This window comes from Kryptolebias marmoratus, linkage group LG9, assembly GCF_001649575.2.
Source record: "Kryptolebias marmoratus isolate JLee-2015 linkage group LG9, ASM164957v2, whole genome shotgun sequence".
NCBI classification, from domain to species: domain Eukaryota; kingdom Metazoa; phylum Chordata; class Actinopteri; order Cyprinodontiformes; family Rivulidae; genus Kryptolebias; species Kryptolebias marmoratus.
In genome coordinates this window covers 21,384,311-21,407,043 of record NC_051438.1, presented here as the reverse complement: position 1 = coordinate 21,407,043, position 22,733 = coordinate 21,384,311, and the positions used below count along the sequence as shown (strand labels likewise).

Genomic DNA, 22,733 nt, shown 5'->3' with positions numbered 1-22,733 from the left:
ACCTGCATCATACAGAAAACCAGAGAATTTTTTTTTTTTTTAGATTTGGGATTAAACAATAAAGATTTAATGAAATGGGTAAGTTTTGTTTTTAGAAGCACGACCTGGCATCCTTAATAATTATTTCATGCCTTGATAAATCCCTTTGTTACAGATGATGAATCTTGTCGCGGATGCTGTCAGTAGTCTCTACTGACATGCATCTGCAGCTTATTGTCTAACCACATCACTGTTTTTCCTTCTTTGCATTGTCTCCAGTTTTCTGTGCTGTCATTTTGTGTCAGAGCAACTTGCACTGACAGGGAGATGTGTGTTGCTCAAACTTCTACCTGAGCTGGTGCAGCATGAAATCAGCCTTTCAATTAACAGGCCTACAAAAACACCAAGTGAACGACTAGGAGACAGGAGGCGACTAACTTAGGAAAAAAAAGAATATATATATTTTTTTACAACCTCAGTTCTGGAATAAGCTGGGACTTTGTGTAAAATGTAAATAAACACAGAGTTCAATTATTTGCAACTCTCATAAACCAGTGTTTTACTCACAATGGAACAGAGTAAAACATCAGATGTTTAAAATAAGAAATTGTATCGTACTTTTTGGGGAAAAAAATGTCATTTTGAATTTTATGGCAGCAACACATATGTCCCTGTCCTGTCTCCATAAAGACAGGACAGAAATAAAGCATGAATAATAAACAGCTGGAGGAGCATTTTGCAGCAAATTAGGGTAATTGGCCACAGATCAGTAAGAGGACTGGGTATAAAAAGAACATCTTAGAAGCTGAATCTCTCAGAAGTAAAGATAGGCAGAGGTTTAACAGTCAAAAAATAAATCTAAAAATAGTGGATTAATTTCAAAATAATGTAATTTGGGAAAACAAATCAGGAAGACCTTGAATATCCCATCATCTACAGCTCATAATATCATCAAAAGATTTGAAGAATCTAAAGAAATCTAAAGTCAGTACTGGAGGCTCGTGATCTTTAGACCCTCAGGGGCCAGTGCATTAAAAACAGGTCTGGTTCTGTTCTGGACATCACTGCACGGGCTCAGAAACACTTCCACAAATCACAGTTCACTGTACCATCCACTAATGCTGCTTAAAGCTCTACCAGGCAAAGAAGAAGCCAGATATGAATACCATTCAGCTGCCATCTTCTCTGAGCCATAGCTCATTTAAAATGGACAGAGGCAAAGAGGAGAACTGTTCTGTGGTCAGATGAATCAAAATTTGAACTTCTTCTTGGAAACTAAAGGCTCCACGCCCTCCTTACTAAAAAGGAGAGGGACCATCCGGCCTGTTATCAGTGCACAGTTTAAAAGCCCGGCTCTCTGATGGTATGGGGGTGCATTAGTGCCTCTTTCTTGGGCAGCTTACACATCTGGAAAGGCACCATCAATGCAGAAAAGTATCTACAGGTTTTATACATATGCTCCCATTCAGACGACATCTTGTTGAGGGAAAGTGTTTGCATATTTCAGCAAGATAATTTTAAAATGCATTCTGCATCCATTCAAACAGCAGGACTTCGTAGTAGAAGAGTCCAGGTACTGAACTGACCTGCCTGCAGTCCAGACCTCACCTACTGAAAACATTTGATGCATCATGAAACAAAAAGTCCAGCAGAAAGCCAGGACTGTTGAGCAGCTAGATTCCTCCATCAGAGAAGAACGAGACAAACTTCCCTCCAAAACCTCCAGCAGCTGCTCTCCTCAGCTCCTAGATGATTACAGGTTGTTGTTAAAAAAGGAGATGCTTCACAGTGATAAACAAATTATAATAAAATAGCTTCATTTTTTTCTGTTTTTTAAAATAAAATCTAGACAGATGTGTCTTGTGGTAATTTAACCAATTAAAATAAAATCCTGGCACCTTCCTTTGTCGTGTTCCGTAATTCACCGTTCGTCTGTTTTCCGCCTCGACCAGCCGAGCTAAATTAGCCTCGTCATCACGATGAACCGTATTATGTCTGGTGTTTTTCCTGGTTTGAGGCGGCTGCGCTGGCTCTGACTCTCAGGGCTCTTCCTGCTGCTCTGTTTGATGCTTCTCGCTCTCATCTCTGCTGAGTGTCACACTCATCATGTCACCGCCGCCGCCGTCACAGGCAGCTTCATCCCCCGCTCGACTGAAGGAGCAGCAGCATATCAAAGTTTGTTCTTCGGAGACCTCTGATGCTTTTACCTCAAGCACTCTTTTTATTTGCTCTACTTATCTGTCTGTTGAGTCACATTGTTTCATATATGACTTAATCATCCACACTACATCTTGGTATCGCCCGTTTGGCATTGACTGCTGGCTTCAACTCTGTGTGTCTGTTAGTAAAATATCTCATGAACTATAAGACAGATTTTAATGAAACTCTCAGCATGTAATTACTGGATGTACATCTACAACTGATTAACTTTTGGAGTAAATCCAATTAAAGATAGCAACCTCAGCTAAGTAGAAAACACAACAGTGGCTCAAACTTATGGATACTTTATTATGACACATGCACACAACAGAAACAAGAAAGATATTCATACAAAAACAAATAATACTAAAACTAAAAATATTGATATAAAATACACTAATGCTAAAATTATAAGTATACATTTAATTCACTTTTAGTATACATTAATTCATTTCTCAGTATCGTCATCATATTATAGTCATTAAAGATGATTCTTCCTCGAGATCTCATGAGATCTCGCATAACGCCATTTATAAAGATTGACAGAAACAATTAAAAATCCCACCCCTCTCATCATAGGATGATATTAGTTTAACACTGGCAGAAACATGGCGGCCGATATACATTCCTTCAATTAATCCTAAGCCTTATTTTGATCTGTTTTGCTTGTTTCTCAAAAGACATGTTGAAAAGCAAACTTTCAACGACTGCTTTATTCTTCTTTCTTCATAAATCTACTGTAACTCAGACAATATTTAAATGATTTTAATAAAATATTACTCATGAAAAATACTAGTTGTAGTATCATAATGTTGCATGCAGATATGATTCAGCCTTTATCTACCTCTTATTGCTTTAATTTTATTTTTGTTGCTCACAAGTATTAATTAGAAACTGTAGTGGGGCCACAGCAATGCACAATCCCAGACAATTTATACTATTTGCAGTTGCGTATCACCACTTTTCTTCTGCTCCATTTTCGTCTCTATAATCTGCGACGCCTTCTTTTTTCGAGTGTCTGGTCGCAGTAGAACTTCTCTAACAAAGCAACGAGGGAAATTGCCTCCCAGTTTTCTATAGAGAATTAAAGCTTTTTAAGAGACGTGAATTATTGATCTTAAGTGGATTTATAGTGATGTCGCTGTGGGAGTCTTAGTTAGTTCTAGTCTGGGAGCGTGTTTACTTTGCGTGTATTAGAGGGTACGTCTTTGAGGGTGGTATGGATGTGTGGGTTTGAGGGTTGGGATAAATAATGTGAGGGGATTTCATGGGTCTGTTGCAGCTGCAGAGTTTCCCCTGCTTCGTGCGAAAAGCAAAAAAGAAATGAAAATTCATCATCATTGAGAGGATGCATCAAGAGGGAGTCAAATTAATGCCATCAACATGGTTAAACCAAGTCAATGAAGCCATTTCATTCCCCCGACTTCTCTCCATTCCATGCATAATGTATCTTAATCTGATCTGAAGGCTCCTCTCTTAATATTCCTCCAACCAAAGATGAAGTCTCCGAGTGTGAAATTTAGCTGCAATTAAAGTTTTAACATGACAGCTGGCACAGGGAATCCATGGCTCCGGTCCTCTTTGGGTAGCAAAGCAGCCGAAGAAAAAGGGGGCAAAGAAAAGGAGAGTTTGAGAGGATGAAAAGCGGAGGAAGGAAGTGAGGATGTAAGGTCGAGGAAAGGAGACGGTACGTCAGGGAGGAAGAAGAGAAAGGCAGACGGCAGGTTTTCTTTACGACTGTTGCTCTGGGAGTCTTATCTCATGCCCCAGCTTTCCATCGTCACACACTTTTGCTTGTTTACTCGTTGCCAGCTGGTGTTTGTTGGCGCTCCGTTTGGGGCTTTCTGTTCAGCTCTGCTTTCTGGGCGTTATCAGGCCTGCCGAGCTTCTAGTTCTGGGGTTGTTAAAAGGCTCTGAAACACTGTCACCACCGTGCTTCACAACACCACTAATTCAAACCAGCGATGTAGCTTTTTTATATTTTTATTTCTTAGCTGAAATTGTAATCTCTTTATACCGTAAGAGGATTGAGAGTGCTGGCTTTGCATAAATAAATTACTTTGAAGAGAGGAAATACCCTAGCAGCAAGACGTCCACCTGCAGTGTGTGTTTTTACACAGAACAAAGATTAGTGCAGGAGAATGGAGAAGGTTGACACAGTGGCATTCTTTGAGGCTCGAGGGACGCTCTGGGAATTTGTTTGGTGCTAAAGCACAAAGTTAAAGCGTGTGTCTTTTCTCACACAATGAACCTCTCAGCTGTAATTTGCATAGTAAGCACTACCGGACCTCAAGAACCGAGCCCTCAGCTACCGCAGGCACTTCTTTGCGTTGAAGCCAGATGACCAGCACTCCCAGTGGATTCAGTTTTCTGTTTTGCCCTGGGCTCTGAGCAGCACTCAGCCTTATATTCCCATGTGGTCCTGCCTGTAGAGCACTGCTGGGGTCTGACTATATACTGTATGCAGTGACTGCTATAAGTAACCCATGCATCCACGTGAGTCCTTCAAATTGATATTTTATGGCCTTTTTTAGTAGCGTTTGCTTCTCAGCCTGTAAACTGTTTCTAAAAGAGATAAACTATATTTTTCATTCTTAAAGTTGATTGTTTTCTTGAAGTTTTAATGAATTTAAAATGCTTTCGTCAAAATGCAGCAGCAGCAAAGCCGTCTTATATCTTGTTTTTTTCTGGTATTGTCTCTGCAGATGATTTTAGGAGATGTAGTGAGACACTCAACTCCTCCTTCCTCTTCTTTTCCTCGGGCGTGTGTTTTTGGAAATGATTGTACGGACTCAAATTATGCTCAATAACTCTTAAAGTCATCCAACACCATCTGACAATTGGCACTCAGAGCAAACCAAACTTTACAAACAGAACCAGCACCCAGCAATATGTGATAAACTCACTGACTTTTTTTCAATTATTGTCTTTTCTGTCATCTACAAAACTGACCACAAATAACAGGGGATGGAGATAATGAACCATTATGTTTAATTTGCAAAGAAATTGCTACTTTAAAAAAGTTGGCTATTAAAGTACATTATGTATGCAAACTATCCCAAACTTGAAACCAGAGTTAGGTATGCTTTCAACACAAAGAGCCTTCTTGTGTTGGCAATTTTTATTTTTTACAGAATACCTGAAACAGAAGGCAATACTGAGACAATTTTACAATAAAATATTAAATATTGCATGTAGCCCAACTTTAACTATGACACTGTAGCTCAAGGATGGTCAGGTCAGCTCTGATTAATCATTCTTCCTCTTACATGTGTGCCTTTGCAGATAAAAATCCTTTATCTTGTACAGATACGTCTCAGTATAAAATACTGCGAACAATACCAGCTGATCTGAGGAGTGATGCCAGCAGAGCTGCTTATTGTCGACATTAGTTCATCCTTTTTTTCCACTTTTCCAAACACTGTGCTGACCTTGTGAGGAAATCGGCCTTTTAATACCTTCAGACTGTTTACAACATTTCACATATGTCTTCTTTTAACCCTGAAGTGAAGTTAAGAGTGTTATTGTTCAATAACAGCAGAGTCAAATGCAGTAACTTACAACTAAAGTCGGTGTTTGACTCGCAGTTATTACTTCAGGTTAGTAAGTTTTTAAGAGGCTGATGGGAACAAAAAGAGGTTTTAGTGATGAGTGAAATCATTTTATCAAGTTTCCTAGAAAACCATCAGCTTTTACAAGGATATTTTCAAAGAATTCTTATGTTTTGGAATGTTTTTAAAGTGGATAACTTAGTTGTGAGTGAGATAAAAGAAGCCAAAGCTTTTCATTTTTTATTCAGATTGAGCTAAATTCCAGAGATTTTTTCCCCATAATTGTTATGAGAGATAAAATGTGTTATCAGTCAATAAAAATAGTATATTAATGTTTTTTGTCATTATAACTCTTGTTTAATTGGCCCTAATTGTAATGCTTGCGTTCTGTAGCCAAAGATAGTTGGGGTCAGACGTTTCTGCTGTTGTTCTGTTGTTTGCGTGGGAGGCAGAAAAGTTTGGAATCAATGTCTGTGTTCCAGTCGGGACTTTGATTAACAGATGGTGAAAATTGACTGTTTGTGGATGACAACTGGAGGACGTGGGAGTTTTCTGTTGACTTCAGAAACACGTGAAGAGGTTTAATTCATCTGGGAGCGTCATAAAATCAGGTGAACTGTTGTGTTTTCAGCTTCACGTTTCTTCGCTGCTTGTGCTGAATCGTAATATCTTATAAAACTTTCTTTTCACCCAGGTTGTCATATTGTTGGTCAGCGATAATAAATCACCTTAACAAGTTAAATTTGTAACCACAGCATGATGATGATGATGATAATTAAGGCGTGAGCTCTGCTGTTTGTTCTTGTTTACAGCCCGGACATGTTGGGAAATAAACCTATAAATCAGGTCATGGCGGGTGGGTTTTAAAGCCCTAAAATTCTACTTTGTTTTTTGCTCTTACAAACTGTACAGCATGCTGTATGCTAACTCTACTTCTCCTCTAAGTTAGGATATACAGACATTAATCTATATATCTGAGTGCATACAATAAAATGTTCTGTACTGGAATACATGAACAGGATGGTCTACATTTTCTGCACTTCTTTTTTGTTTTATATATATAAACATTTATATAAACGTTTGACTCTAGATCAGTCATGTGAATGTGATCATTATCATCTTTAACCTTACAATTTATGGGCCTGCTTCAAGGATACATTTCATCTCCACTTTGTTTTGTTTTTAACATTTAGCTAAAATATTATTTAGACTAAATGCTCAATAATGTAGGACATGATTGTTAAGATTTCCCAGAGGACTTACGCAGTACTTTTAATCTCTGTATTTTTTAAACCAAACATAAATCCATTAAAAACCTCAAAGTATTTAGTTGAGGACACTCTAATACATTTTAAAAGCATTTCTCTTAGGGATGCTGAAAACAGCTCGTGGAGGCTCTTTATTCTATTCAAACAAACATAATTTTCAGTTCAAAACATCGTATTAATGTCAGTTTTTGTTAAAAAGAGGTCTTGTTAAAGCAGAAAGTTTGGTTCAGCCTGTACGACTCATTCTTCTCTACATCTACTTCTGAGTTTTGTTTAATTTTCAGCGTTACGTTTCATTCTTCCTTCCCTGCAGGCGTTCATGGAGGATGTCAAGTCTCGCGGGCCCTTCATCTACTCTGTTTTGGAGTCTGCCCAGGCCTTTCTGGCTCAGCACCCCTTCCAGGAGCCGGAGGAGACCCTGACCGATGGAAAAGGTCTGCTCCCCTCACACTCTGAGCCAACTGCTGCGCTGGCCAAAATGTCACACTCAGATCCCCCCTCAGCCGAAACCCCAGAGTTCATTTGATTAGGGCCCTCGCAGGTGAAATCTTCCATTAGCTGCTATTAGCAGTGACTGGTCCTCCGGTGTCTTGCTGAGTTTAGGAAAAGTGTCCGGATTGGGACCAATTAGCTCCAGTTTACCAGCTCTCCAGTACCATCTGCTGAGATCAATATTACAGTAGGCTTGACTGTCGCCCCAATCTTCTCAGCGTTTTGCTCCTACAGTAATCTGCCTTACTGTTTTCTCCAACTTCTCTTTTATTTCCAGCTTCTAACTCTGCTCTGTTTTATTTCTCCCCCCTCCCGTTTTATTGAACCGCTTCCACCTTCTGCAGAGGTATCACCACGTCGGCGGATTTTGAACGTGAGTCGGTCTGTTTGGAAGCAGGCGAACGTGGCCAGCGACCTCTGGGAAAAACTGACGGCTCGCTGTGTGGACCGCCATAGGTCAGTCACTCCTTTTCAAGCGTGCCCTAGATCAATGATTCCCAAAGTTGGGGTCGGGACTCCAATGTGGGTCACCCAACACCAAGTAGGGGTCCTTAGATAATCTCCAGACATCAAGTTACAATTAAAAACCCAGTTTGTATGATATATTTACCATAATTATTACAGAGAATTGAAATAAAAGTCATTTAATGATTAAAAAAATAGCAAAATGGATGCTAAGACTGTTGGTGTTGTCATTATGCCCTTATTTAATAGGATCATTAGCACTTTTGGATATTTAAACAGCCAACAGATGGGGTCACACACCTTTGTCACTGTTATTTTATGGGTCAGAAGCTGAAAAGTTTGGGAACCACTGCCCTAGAGTTCAGTTAGATTAAAAAAAAATAAACTCTACAAGTTTATTCTGCTATATTGCAGCCTGTCAGACTTTACTGTGACACATTATTTGAATGCTTTAAAAAAAACAGATTAATTCAAAATCAAAAAGCCTAATTGGCCAAATAATAGGTAAGATGTGAGTTGTTTAAACATCCACCTAATTTGGACACACTCTAGTCTAGCTCTGGTCATTTTAGGGGATTTTATTAGAATCTCAAGAGGTAGAATAAAGTTCAGAAGACTGCAATTTGTCTGGCAGCACTTTCTCTCATTAATCTTTCCATCAGAGCTTTCAGTTTGAAACAGGAGGGAGGGTTTATGACAGAGGACTCACGCTGCTCAGAACAAAGCCTGCAGAAGTGGATTTTATTTTACAAAGTAAAGAAAAAAAAACCTCAAACCTGATAAATTTGTGATGGTTTAGGCAGAGCTGAACTTTACACCTCGCCACTTTAGCACCAGAGACTCACACAAAGTGACATTCTGTAGTGTGATAACAGTAACTGAATACAGAGAATAGTTATAATTCACACTATAATTTTCATTTAAATTGCAAAAGTTTTGAAATTTTTATTGGTTTAAATGTCTAAAAAAGATCCCATTTTTGCAGGAGAGCTTCTTTTCAGGTCTTGATAATAACAGTTAGAATAAAATATCTCATGAAAGAAGGTTTTTTTCTGCATGATGAGCATATTTAGCTGATTCTACTCTTATAGTATTTGTCTGCTGTTCTGTATTCAGACTCGGCCATTTCTTGTTCTTAATTTTAATTCAAGTTGGACCCAAGAAGGTAAAAGCACTAGAAAAAGAATTAATGTTCTGGTCCAAAAGAAAAAGCAGTAAATTGGTGCCAGATTTAAAACCAAGCTAAGTGAAGATTTTTGAGAAAATTTTGGCTCAAATTAGCAGCATTTTTTGCCTGAAAGTCTTCGTACATTTCACTAAACAGGTAAAATATTAGAGTTAGGAAATGATTGTGTCTGCCATGAATGAAGAATAAACTTGGGTTTGAATACCAATGGTGTGGTACTTTTTCAAAGGTCAAAAATAGGTTGAATATGTTGTAGAAGAGTTTGTAAAAGAAAACCTTCCATAAGCAAAATGATTGTGAGTTTTAGCTCTAAGGCTGACTGTTATTCTCTTCTGTGTTGATCCAGTTGAGGCTTGTGCTGCAATATGTTATCAGTAATACAATTACCATAACCTTATTACAGAATGGGGGCAACTGTAATCCATTACAGACACAGTTAGGGAAACACATATATCAAATGTTGGCTCGGGAAAATTAGATTCAGAGTATCAAAACGTGCTTTCAAGGAAAAGGCATTTTACATACCGCTGAAGACCTGTCAGGTGACATTTCTTTCTGTTTTTGTGCACAGTACTGAAAACTTGCACACTCTGGGTGACTTACTGGACTTTTTAAGGTCCATGCTGAACATTTTGAACCTGATACGATGAAAGTATATTTATACAGGAGTGTTGTTCTGTAAATTCATACAGATGCAAGATTTTACTGCATGCTCACGTTGAGTTTCGAATTCTGATGGGTTGTAAAACTAATCGTAGTGAAATGCATTTTTCAACAAAACCTGCAGACACATGGAGAGGACACTGGAGCGTCTTTTGCAGATCCAGGCAGCCATGGAGGAGCTGGCAGGGGCCCTGGAGCAGGCAGAGGGGGTGAGGGATGCCTGGGAGCCTGTTGGTGACCTCTTCATCGACTCTCTGCAGGACCACATAGATGCTACCAAGGTGCGTACACAGCAAACTCCACTGTAGTTCATGCTCTCTTCTGTTTTCATTTTTCTCTCTCTGATGCACACGTTTGTATGTGCTGACATGTTATCTGGTTATAAATCGGGGTTACTTCTAGAGGAATTTAATTGCCTCCTTGGGGGTAATTGCCTCAAGCGATCCCTGAAAAAGCACTCATTTCGACTCTGACGTGTTGTAAACAAACATCAAAACTTGTTGGTTTTTTTGTCACAAACCCACAGAAATGACATGCTACCCCTAAATAAGTGAGACTTTTATTGGGCTGCGCTGCTTTAAAATGTCGGTGTGTATGTGACGTTCCTGTCAGAGCAGCTACGAGCTGACAGACGGTGACAAGGACGCGCTTCAACGCGACGCGCTGGAGACGGCGGAGGTTAAGATCCTCAGCTGAGTAGATGTTGTTAAACAAATGGCAGGTCATTGGTTTAGTCATTATTGAGTGTCGAGCGCTGCTACTGCTGCCTGTAATTGTGTGGCACTATTCATTATAATTGAGGGCCCTTCACAGGAATCATGTCACTATTTGGACTCCTGTCACAGCCGGCACATGTTCGGCGCAGTCTTCAGGGAGGGCTTGTCAGTTAGTCTCATTTGTACTCCTCATTCTCATGTCCTCACGCACACAAACACACACAGATGCACATGCAAAGTGTAAATATAAACCAGCTGCAGGAGGTGACATCTTTAATGACTTGTTTTTGGCTTTTCGAAACTTTATACTTCGCTATGACAAATACAAAGATGTCTTAAGGTTTAATGATTTGTGATTGTTCCTATTATTACTGTTCTCACTATTTGTGCAGTATGACAAACTTAGACAAACTAACTCATTGCTAAAATTTCCAACACCTTTAGAGAAGATTCTGGTTTGAGTTCATTGTTTATATTTTTTAAAAGACCTTTGTCTTTTATTTGGTTAATAGGTCAATATTAAAAAGATTTTCTTTGCTGCCAATTTTGTTCATCTTTAGTTTAACATTTTGGTGCTAAAACTTGTAGTAAGTGAACAGAAGTTCAATGACCGCACGCTTCAGGCTCCGTTATTGTTACTTTTTAATGTGCTTGGTTTATTTTTATTTTCCTTCCTGCTGCTGTTATTTCATATCACTGCACATTCTTTGCCTTTATGTTAGTACCAACAAAATGTACAACAGAGAAGAACGGTATGAGAAAATGAATTCGATTGATTTTTCTTATCCGACAGCAGTTTCACTTGATGTTTGTCTGAAATCTACATCTAACAAATGCTGTTTTTGTAAAATCTCCACGGCTGCATTTATCATTCACTGTTCTTTGCTCCTGTGTTTCTTCTTGGTCCGGCTCCTGCAGTTGTTCAAGGAGGAGCTCACCCAGGTGAAGGAGGGCATGAAACAGATCAATGAGCTGGCCCACCAGCTGGCCATCTCTGATGTCCATTTGTCGATGGAGAACGCTCGTGCCCTGGAGCATCTCAACAGCAGATGGAAAGTGCTTCAGGTAGACTTTATTGCCAGGCTTTTGCTTCCTTATTTGATTTTTCTTCCCTTTTTTTCCAGCAGGAATGTTTCCAGTGGTCATTCAAAGAAGAAATAAAAGGATTGAAAAAACATGTAGAATAGAAATTTGTTTAAAATGCTGTGATGGATTAGATTTGTATTTTTTTCAGTAGCAAATATTCAGGGGGACACTTTGGTTCAGTGGAGTTTTTTTTATCATTATGTGTGTGTTCCTGTCCCTTCCTGTCTGAAGTTTGATGAATTTCTTTCTTATTTGGACCTCTTTGCATCTTTCACCAAATTTGAATAGCATTAGTCTCAGAATAAAGTGCTTTTTTTTGTTTTAAAACTCAAATGAACCAAAATCTCCAATGTGCAACAACAAGATTACTTGCTTTACTTTACTTTACTTTACTCAGAGTTTAAACTTTTAAGACAAATCAAACCCAGCATGAGACACAGAGACAGACTGCTGCAGCTGCTGCTCTCAAGGGAGTCTCCAAAATGTCTCAAATTATTTGCAGGGGTTCTCAGGCGAGTCACTGAGGCTTGAGTCACTTGAGATTTGAACATGTTTAAAATTTGTGCAACAAATTCTCTCTTTAAATAGTCAGAAATGCTGCAAGCACCCTGAACCTCTCTGTTTAGTTTCTGTAAATCCTGCATTGACACTCTCTCACATGAGAGCTCGACTTTATGACAGGAAACACCCGAGGGGGGGCAGCTGCCAAGGTGGGTACGATGTGAGCAACGGAATGATGTAGAATACAGTCATTTTGCAAGCCATGCACACAGAAATGGGCTGTGATTTTGAAAAATTAGCCGCTCAGAATGTGGCTGCACAGCTCGCTGGTCACAAACACTCAGAATTCAGTGAGACTGTAATTAGATATTTGCCTATTTTCTCACAATTTGGAGTCACAAACTGTTCTCCAGCAGCCTCAGTTCAGTGACTCACTACCTTTATGTGGCGAAATATATGGTTTGCTTACAGTTGTAAGCATAATTTACGACTTCTAAATGTTTGACCCAGTCCTTGTTTTAACTTGACCTTTACAAACAGGTATTTAGAGCTGCAGATCACAATGCAGGCAGCAGAGTGTGGGATTAAAGAGAACAGAGAGAGGGTTTGAGATTAATGGAATAAACCAAAAACATAAAGAGTCAGAGGCAGGTGGTCCAATCTTTTAGACCTTTTTAACAAAGTTTTTATGCACATATATGATGAGCATAGGCAGGTGGTTAAAATCTCTTTTATTTAATCTTGAAAAATTACACAGAAAAAGCTACAATGAATGTAACCCACAATGCCCCCCTAAAGCTGCAGCTACTTCCTGTTGTTTCTTTAAAACTTAGATATACTGGGGATTGCTCTGTCCAGTTCTACTAAAACTGACTGCCTATCCAAGCTTCAAGAAACTTTTGATTTAAATGAGTTATTTTAGGAAATGCAACTAAGATGCAGTTTAAAAAATACACATCGGTTTATTGATTAATTTGCATATTCAGCCTATCAAATGTCATCGTCATCCATTCTCCTCTTTCTGCATAATATGCTGACAGTTACCTGACGTTAAACTTAATGTTTCATCTTGACGCATAAATTATCGCAGAGCCACATTCATAACAGATGCCAAAAAGATGCACGAGAAGCTTTATTTTAATGTGTGTTTTAAAGCACCATCTACATTAAACAGCATGTTTGGCATCTTGAGCTCCACGTTAGTTTGTTGCTTTTATTTTTATCTTTTTGAGCACTTACACCTTGTGTGTGTCTTTAACGCCGCATGGAGCCCAACGTGGTGTTTTAGGCGTCACCTATCGCGCTGACCACGGTAAAAACGAGGTTAAATTTTGAGGGTGTCTGAGCATGTTGCTGACTACACACATCTCTTTATGACAACAATATACCCATCTTCCAACAGCTTCTGCCAGCAGGATAATGCACGCCATAAAGCAAAAGTAATCTCCGACTTCAATGAATGAGACAATGTGCGCTCCACAGATGTGGATCTAATAGAACCCCGTTGGGATGTGCTGCAGCTGGAGATTTGCAGCGTAAATGTTCGACTGAGAAATTTGAACCCGTGCGCTTACATTAGGAGGGCAGTACTTCAATGAATTTAAGGCGCTTAGTCTTAAAGCCTTTTAAACATTGAACTGAACTTGCCCTTCTGTTAGTGCGCAGCTAAATGTATGGATACACTATCTGCAGAGCATCAGTGGGGTCTTTTTTCACCAACCATCAGCAAACTGCTGCTCCGACAAGCAAAATAAACCACTCAGCTCATGTTAGAGCATCCTGTTCCCATTAGATAACCTTCATGACATTTTTTTTCCCTACAACCTGACATGTCGCTTTAATAGCCTGTGCATAGTTTCCCTTTCGTGGTTTTTCTACACTGAACATCATAAATTAGGATCTCTTGAACAATTTGGAGAAATTAATTTCCAGGTATCTTTTTACCACCCGGACTCCGTTCTAATTCTGAATTACCTCTGCTGCTCAGAAAATGTTCAGAATGGCACAATTACTGGACAGATTGGATCAGAACAGAGCAGATCAGTGTAGGGTTTCTGTAAGTTTGTTTTGTTTTTTTTATGCTCTCCACTCTCACTGCAGCAGGTAAAGATGATTATTAACCTCCTCCTTCAAATGAAACCAGTTGGATTGGTTTTGTCGCAGTCAGATGAAGCTGCACAGGCCTTCAGGATGGTAAGCTGGGCTCTATATGACAATGTAGGTCTGCTGGTTGGTCAGTCTCCTTTGTTTCAGACTCAAATGTCTCTATAACTCAGTGGTGTCCAATCCTGGTCCTGGAGGGCCACAAATCTGCTTGTTTTAGATGTTTCCCTGCTCTTTAGCAGGTCTTTAAGCTCTACAGAAGCCTGTTAATCACTCAGTCACTCAAATCAGGTGTGTCAAATTAGAGAAACACCTAAAACATGCAGGATGGTGAACCTCCAGGACCAGGATTGGACACCACTGCTATAACTGGACTGAATCGACCCTATGCAAGGTAGCCAACACAGCTAAGCAACTTTAGAAAGAGCAAAAATAGCTATAACTAAGTCAGTTTTACAGATATCGAGGGAGTAGTAGCTTGACAGTCATTCTCAGCACCTAATCTGAGAACTAACACATCTCATGAGATCTCACATGAGATTGTGCATATCACCAGATGTTTTTAATGTGTTGAATATAATGAGCTCAAATAAAACAGAACAGCCAAACAACTCTTTTCTAATACCTCAGTGGTTCATCTTTTCTTCAGCTTGAAATAAAATGTCTGGAAGGTTACTGGTATGAGGGTCAGAGTCCGGAGCAAAGTTTTAGTTTGTTTTAATGTCACTTTGAGTCAAATCTAAATTTTAAAAAGGCATCTTACAAACTGAGATGATTGCTGATGGATTTACAAAGAAAAATAAAATTAAACTGTAACTTTTAGAGCTAAAGAAGGAAATTTGTATTGTTTTGCAGAACTCTTCCCGCTTTGTTTTTGTGCTACAGTAAGTACTGTGATTCCACCGGGCTTTGATTCAGGAAGTAAATTAAAGCCTCTAACATTTCCTGATGATCAATATGTTAAAAGGCTTTTAGTGTCCAGAGTCGGTGACAGATTTATATCTCCTGGATCTTGGATTGCTCTCAGGTTTCCTGTTGAGCCTGAGAAGAAAAGGAATGTTAGAAATAATTTTAGAGAAAATCAGCCCGTATCAGCTGAAAATGATTCATGAATTCTGGATGCAAGAAGAGTAGGAAAACCTTCTTTTTTTCTTTGCCCCAGTTTTGTCTTAATTAAAATAATAAATGGTAAAATCCAGTAACATCTTGTGTGCTGTTTATTTTGGCTTCTCTGACGCTCCCAAACGTCTATTTCTAAATTTGATTTGCTAATATTTGCCGTTCATGGATAATTTAGCCATTTGTCTTCCTTATGGCAGCTCAAATTGCCTGTATAACAAATAGATTGTAGAACACGGCAAAGCTGGCTGTAACATCTTCACGGCACATTGACAGTGCTCTTTATTGGTCTCAAACAATTTAAATTACACTGCAGATTGTATTTTTTAATTTTCTGGTGGGGGAGCACTGATGCACTGAGAAATGTTCGTCTTTTAGAAGTGCAGTGTCTCTTTAATCTTTCTCTCTTGTTCTGTCTGTATGAGTCTGTTCACCTCACAGTGAGTGAATTTACCTCCCTTTGTCTGAGGAGGTGTTTCAACATCCAGCTGACAAGGATTCATGTGCCAAATCCAATACTTTTCAAATAAACCAGGATTTACCAGACTAAATCCCATTTGGTGGGAAACGTACCAGATATGAGGTGTTTCTATGAAGCCAGTGGCAAACCTAATTTTGTCAACTCGGTGTCCGACGACGTTTGAGGTTCAGCAAACCCCTTCTTCTCGTCCATTTTATCTTCTTTTCTCCTTCAGCTCCTGCCCACACTGACGCTCCAACTGTGCGCCGCCGTCCTCCTTTTCACAGAATTAATTATTTTGTAATCTCTGTCTTCATTTCCTACCTGCTGCCCTGGAAGTCCTTCAAGAGCTGGTGGGGCAAAGAAAAACAAAGACATCATTTATATTCAGCAGTTACCTGACGGTGTAGAAGCAGGTAGCATGTGTGTGAGTTCCTGTTGTGGGGCTCTGTGATAGGCAGCGTGGAACAGCAGGGTTCTCTTTGATTTAACTTTGTACGTGTGCTTGTGTGTGTGTGTCCTCAGGGTTCCATCGAGGAGCGGCTGAAGCAGCTCCAGGATGCACACAGAGACTTTGGCCCTGGATCGCAGCACTTCCTTTCCAGTAAGAGTTGTCGTCTTCTTTTTGAAGTCGGTGCCTCGCGTCTGTGCCATGCTGTGCCACCTCAAAGAGTCTGGGTGTTGGTGTGTGTGGGGGTGATGATATGGTTTGGAGTATTACAGTCGAGCTGCAATGAGGCTTTTAATTGTTGATTTTGAGTGCTCGTGTCATGAGGCTGGATGTGCATTTGGGTTAGAGGTGGAGCTTTGTTCCTCTATCTCCATCAGCTCCAGCGCACAGATTTGAGCAGAAATATATGTTGATACATTCTTTTCACCTGCATTTCCTCTGAAGCTGCCGAGAAGCTGCAGTGAAGCTAAAAAAATGTGATTTGAATTAAAGTGACGAAGTGTAAAATCTGTAGGTTGCAGTACTTTTTGTGTGTCTGAAATGGGAGCGTCTGCTTGTGTTTTCAACAACCTCACCATCCAGATTTATTGGTGTAAGGCTGATCAGAGTCTCCGCACTGAGCTTTATTTAAAGCTACTTTGTAGCTATCTTATCCCAATACTTCCTGGTAAATCTGGGTTTATACTTGTGTAGTTTTCATCCACCAACATATCTATAATTCACACTGTTCCTTTATATAACACACACAGAGGTGCTTGAAAAACTGAGCCCCTAAAAATGATTGGAAGTTGAAGTCAGTGTTGACCAAAGAGCTTCACGAGGAGGTTAAAAACAAACAGGAAAACCATCAATCAAATCAATTTAAAAGTCACCCATAAAAACCAACAAGGACAATAAACCAATTAAAACGAAGAAACTGATCTGTTGGAGCTCAAACTGAATTCGAATTAAAGGCCAATGTGGAAAAGTGAGTTTTCAGGCGGGATTTAAAGGACTGTACAGACTCTGCAGAACAAACTTTAAGTTCAAGTTGTTCCAGAGTCTGGGGGCTCGATCTCCTCTGCGCTTTAATTTAGCCCTCAGCTGCACCAAGAGCATCTGGCTGGTCAGTGGTTATAAAAGTCAAGAAGTTCAGTTAAATAATTGGGTGCCAAACCATTTAACTTTCAGTTGCTGACTTTCGATTTCTGTGGTAGTAACACATACTCGAAGTGCTAACAGCACTACAACTCTTTAGTTTAAAAGTCTCGCATGAACGGCGATAGGCAATGTGTATTCTTTCAATGAATGCTCTAGGCCAGTGGTCTCCAATCCTGGTCCTGGAGGGCCACCATCCTGCATGTTTTCCTTGTTTCTCTGCTCCAACACACCTGATTTGAATCAATGTGTGATTAACAGGCTTCTGCAGGACATGAAGAGGTAATTTAACCATTGAATCAGGTGTGTTGGAGCAGGGAAACAAGTAATACATGCAGGATGGTGGCCCTCCAAGACCAGGATTTGAGACCCCTGCTCTAGGCCTTAAAGCTGGTTCTTTAATTCTGCACGTTTAGTTAAAAAAAAAGGGGAAACAAAATAAAAAGCTGCTGTGATTTTCATAATAAAAAGTGACATGATGTGAGAACCCCTAGTGCAGTCTTATCCTCTCTGACCCTCAGCTGAACCTTCCCCCCCTCGTGGTTCAGTTTGGTGGTTTGTTGAAATGCTACAGTGATCCACTGACTCACCGACTCCCTTCTTGTAATCTGTTAGGCTATGCTAAACAAACCAACACTGTGTGGAGCTCCCACACAATAGGCTCGTTTCTTTGGCTTCGCTGCGCCTGTTGTACAGAGGAGCAGCTCTGTTAAGAAGGTCTGAATGGACACTGTGTCTGGACACGCTGTCGGGCACACTGAGCGTAATGGCAATTCAAGCATGACATGCCCAATCTGAAATTGATTTCTTTTGCCCCCTGTGTGTGTATGTGTTTGCACAGGTTCGGTGCAGATACCATGGGAGCGTGCCATCTCCCCAAACAAAGTGCCCTACTACATTAAGTAAGTACAGCTTCAGGGTCAGTGTCTGCATTGTCGAGGTAAATGTACTTTTTTCATGCCAGGTTAAATGGTTGGATTAAAGACTGGATAAGGTCTTATCTTTACTGCCAAATTGGTCTAACCAACAGCAGGGACACAATGATTTAAGTCACATTATATGATTTAAATGGCCTTTCTACAGGGCTGAATCTTTTAGTTTCTATGATGATGTTTATACAGATCAATAGACAGAATAGACTGTTTACGCAGAATGTAAGCATAGGTTATTGTTGTAGATGAAACATTAATGTAAGGTTTAGTCAAATAAGGTTGCTTTTTTTACTTTTTATGATTCCATTGTGACTGAAAAGTACAGGAAAAAAAATAGTGAGGAGAAAGCTGCTGCAAGATCAGGAAGTTCTGTCAAATTAAAAAAAAACCATCTATATATATATAATCTAGTTTGCAGCTAAGATGACATTTATACAGTTTGTTTCTCTGTAGACTTTCGTATTTATCTTATTAATCATTTGCAACACAGTCTACTAGGTCTTTATTTAGCCTGCCATTCAGTTCTTTATGGACTATATTCCTGATCCGCTGGGTTTGAGAGATGAACAGTACCTGAGTAGTACTCCACCTGACAGTAATTGATGAGCGCTTTTACAGGTAAATGATGATTGCCTGAAAGGCCCATAGATCCTGGCAGACTTCCTGCTATGAGGTTTCCCATTTATTCTGCTGCACTTGTCCTTTTTATTTTATACTTGATACATTTTCTGGGTGTTCTCTTTGAGAGTTCGGTAGCACAGAAGGGTGATTTTAGGCATGAGATGGATCATGTTGCATTCATGTGTGAAGCAGAGTGGTATCATGGTGTGATTTTTATTGCCTTTCATTATATTTTTATACTTCTCTGAACTTTCCAGGTCTTAAATTTCTTGACTTATTTAGTAAACAGTGGTCGTCCTATTCTGCCCTCTAATTTGTCTCTTTTTTTCCTGGTACTCGGGGCTCTTTCTTCTCACTCCTTTTACTGTCTGCCTCACCTGCCCATTTCAGTGCTCCCTACTCATTTATACTTTATTCTTACTTTGATCTTTCTAGCCTGAAAAAAAGTGCACCTTCATTCTCCTTTGCTTTATAAAAAACCTTCTGCTCTTCTTTCATATATTTTCTCTCAGCCATCAGGCCCAGACAACGTGCTGGGACCATCCAAAGATGACAGAGCTGTACCAAGCATTGGGTAAGTAAAGAGACGAAGCACTCTCTTGCTCATTTGTCCACAACCCCCATTGAGCTGCAGAAACACCACTTGTTTGGTTCGGTGCTGCTAGGCTTCTGCTGCAAAGGCCTTGTTGCGTGGCTCATTATGGGACCTGCATTTCAGCCACCTTGGGGACTACATTTTTATTGTCATTAACCTATTTGGCCCAATTTGCCAGTGCTGTGATTGCTTCCCGCTTAGCCTCTAATTAATTGCGATTAAACGACATTATGTGTTTTACAGTTAATCTCATCTGACACGGGGAGCTTGCAGGAAAGATATGCACTCACATGCTCAGCGAGACACCGACAGATGCATAGATAGTGTTAGTAATACAATAAACTACTAATGACTTCTGCAGAGGCGTGATAAACAAGGGGACAGACAGGGACATCCACTTCCTCGATGGCAGGGTGGAGAATGGTGCAGGATAGATTAGTTTTCTCTCATCTCTCTAATCTTTTTCCGTCTCTCTCTCCCTCTACCAGCGGATCTGAACAACATCAAGTTCTCGGCGTACAGAACAGCCATGAAGCTGCGACGGGTTCAGAAGGCTTTGAGACGTATGTGCTGTGCCTCTGTCTGTGCCCTGGAAAAAACTGGCTGAGTGATAGTCTGTTATCCTACACCATCAATAATTCTCTATAACATTCTCTTTGTGAGAATGAGATGTAGCGATTAGCTGTGGCACATTTCTTTATTCAGCTGTTGAAGGAATCGTTTCCCCTTTCTGCCCTACTTGGCGTTAAAACGCAGTAATCAGAAGTAATCCTAATCTCAAGAGCCACTAGAATTACAGACATGCTGGAATACTTCCTCGCTGTCCTCTCAGCCTAGATGCCTTGCTTGCTGGGTAATTAGCTATTAATTGGTCCATTTGAGTTACAAAATAGAAGCTAATTAGTTTTTGCTGCATGGTTGAAGCTTGATTGGATGCCCCATCAGGGTCGATACCTCCTTTTTCATCCACTTTCTTATATGTAGGGCTGTGACCCTAGAAAGTGTTAATTTTTGCACGTTTGCTGATTTAGGTTCCTCTTTTTTTTTTCTTCCACCTATTTGCTGCAACCTTCTTCTAACCTTCTCCCTCCTCCACGTTCCTGTAATAAAAACTCAGCATGCACATAAAACGTCTTTCAGTCACTCATTCATTTTCCTTCTCCTCCCAGCTTCGTTATCTCCCCCCCCCTGCTCTGGTCTGTGGGTTGATAGCGTTACTGAATTTAATTGCTAGGCTGCCTTGATAACTCCAGAATCCTCATTCTCTTTCTCAACACACGTTGTGAATAACTGAGCAGTGCTGCGTTGGAGCCCATCAAAAATACATTTTTTGGGTGATTCCCTCCAAACCCCAAGACGCACTCCTCTTATCTCCTTTCCCTGTTCTACCTCATTATCATGTTATCCAATTATACCTGGCATCAACGGACACCCTTTTAGCTCCACTCCCAGGGATGGGCCATCAAATTAGTTTAGAAGAGCAAAATCAAATTTGTGTCACTGCTCTTGAAACATATGGTTGGGCTTAAGTGGCCAAAATGGCTGAATAAGCACCGGTGTTGCCTCGTTTGCAGAGAGGTTGAGGGTTTTCCTGCCACAAAAGTAAATTTGCACTTATGTTTGTGTCAAAGATAATGACGCCTCGCGCATCTATTTATGTTAATGAATCAAACACGTAATGAAAGTGGCACAGAGTGCAAGCCTTTTATATAAGCTGCCCATGATATCAGCGTTCCTGTGTTGTTGCTCTTTTAGTGGATTTAGTGGCGCTGAGCGGCCTCGTGGACGTGTTTCGGGAGCAGGAGCTGCAGCAGGGCGAGCATGTGATGGATGTAGTCGAGGTGATTCACGGCCTGACAGCCCTGTACGAGAAGCTGGAGGAGGAGCGATCCATTCTGGTCAACATTCCCCTTTGTGTTGACATGTGTCTCAACTGGCTGCTCAATGTTTACGACAGGTGGGTGGAACTCTTTCTATCAAGGAAAACTATTTGCAAGTTAGGTAAAGCTTTTTAAACAGACCAGGTTAATTTCCATACATCCATCAGTGACTCTCAAATAACCTCTCAGAGAAGTATTAACCTTCCAGTGAGGTTGTTTTCACTTTGTTTATGATTACCTTACGACATAGAGGTGATGCAAGGTGGTGCAGTCAGAAATTTTCCTCAGTCTAGTCACGCCCGTCTACACCCATTTGATCTTCTTTTTGTGGTCAACGGAGTTGCAAATAGACAGCTGCCTCAAAGAGTTTGGAACGGCACCAAAACAAAGACAATGAAGAGAAGCTTTGGTGCAACTCTGTACAAATAGATTAGTAGAAATTTAGGGATATGAGCTGTGGGTCATTGGGTGATGGGTGTACATGAATATTGAAGTATATTATGAGAAAGGATAGACTAAATAGGTCATTTAGCATCTTTAGCATTTAGCAAAGTCCATGTAACTGCAGTGTTTTTGCTAACATTTATTCCAAGAAAATAAAAAATTAGCTATAACATGAGTTACACAAAGGATGTTAAAAAACAAAATCTTAACAAGAAAAAACAAACTTCTGCTGTAATTTCTGGAATGATTTCAATGTCCTTGGTCCATATATTCTTTGGTAGGAGGCAAGTATCCTTTTCAAGACCAACAGACTTTAAATTATAATGATATCCTCAATGTTACGACTAGTGGGAGCAGCCATTTTGAATATTTTGCCATCCAGGTTAAGGGACTGTGAGGTAGGGTGTGGGTGTGCATGCAGTCTGGGTGACAGTCACATGAGTCACATGACCTCCGTAGAAGGTCTGATTGTACAACTGTGGAAGGCCAAAAATGACAAGAAGCGTGTCATTTTTAAAATATCAATTCTTTGCTGCGTTATATTTTGAGTTTATTTACTCTGTAAGCCTCATCTATCAAAGCCAGTGAGGTTGGCTAGTGCTTATTTGTTCAGTTCCTTTGTTTTGGGTCTGAAGTGGATTTTTTTCTAACATGGGGGGTCCCTAATGGAGAATCTATGAACTTTCTTATATTTATGCCATGTATTTTAATTTTAATCATTTAAATGACACATATAACTAACAATTTGTTTTTCATTAGACTGTGATACTTTTTGCATGATGATGATGATGATGATGATGTACAGCCTCTATAGACGGTTGGCAATCAAAAAAAAAAAATACACATAACCTCAAAAAAAAGTTTATATAGTTCATCTCAGATCTG

The 22,733-nt window shown here is 39.9% G+C and overlaps 1 protein-coding gene across 2 annotated transcripts in view; it reads left to right on the top strand.

The window, feature by feature from the left end:
- The window catches only part of drp2 (dystrophin related protein 2), a 174,888-nt gene that overhangs the window by 118,230 nt on the left and 33,925 nt on the right, over positions 1-22,733 (top strand). For both annotated transcript variants that reach the window (XM_017408504.3, XM_025004232.2), the window contains 9 exons: positions 7,311-7,431; positions 7,834-7,945; positions 9,928-10,084; positions 11,438-11,584; positions 16,314-16,392; positions 18,218-18,278; positions 19,442-19,503; positions 20,013-20,087; positions 21,280-21,481. In XM_017408504.3, coding sequence (XP_017263993.1) covers positions 7,311-7,431; positions 7,834-7,945; positions 9,928-10,084; positions 11,438-11,584; positions 16,314-16,392; positions 18,218-18,278; positions 19,442-19,503; positions 20,013-20,087; positions 21,280-21,481 — 1,016 coding nt within the window. The remainder of the gene's footprint in view (positions 1-7,310; positions 7,432-7,833; positions 7,946-9,927; positions 10,085-11,437; positions 11,585-16,313; positions 16,393-18,217; positions 18,279-19,441; positions 19,504-20,012; positions 20,088-21,279; positions 21,482-22,733) is intronic.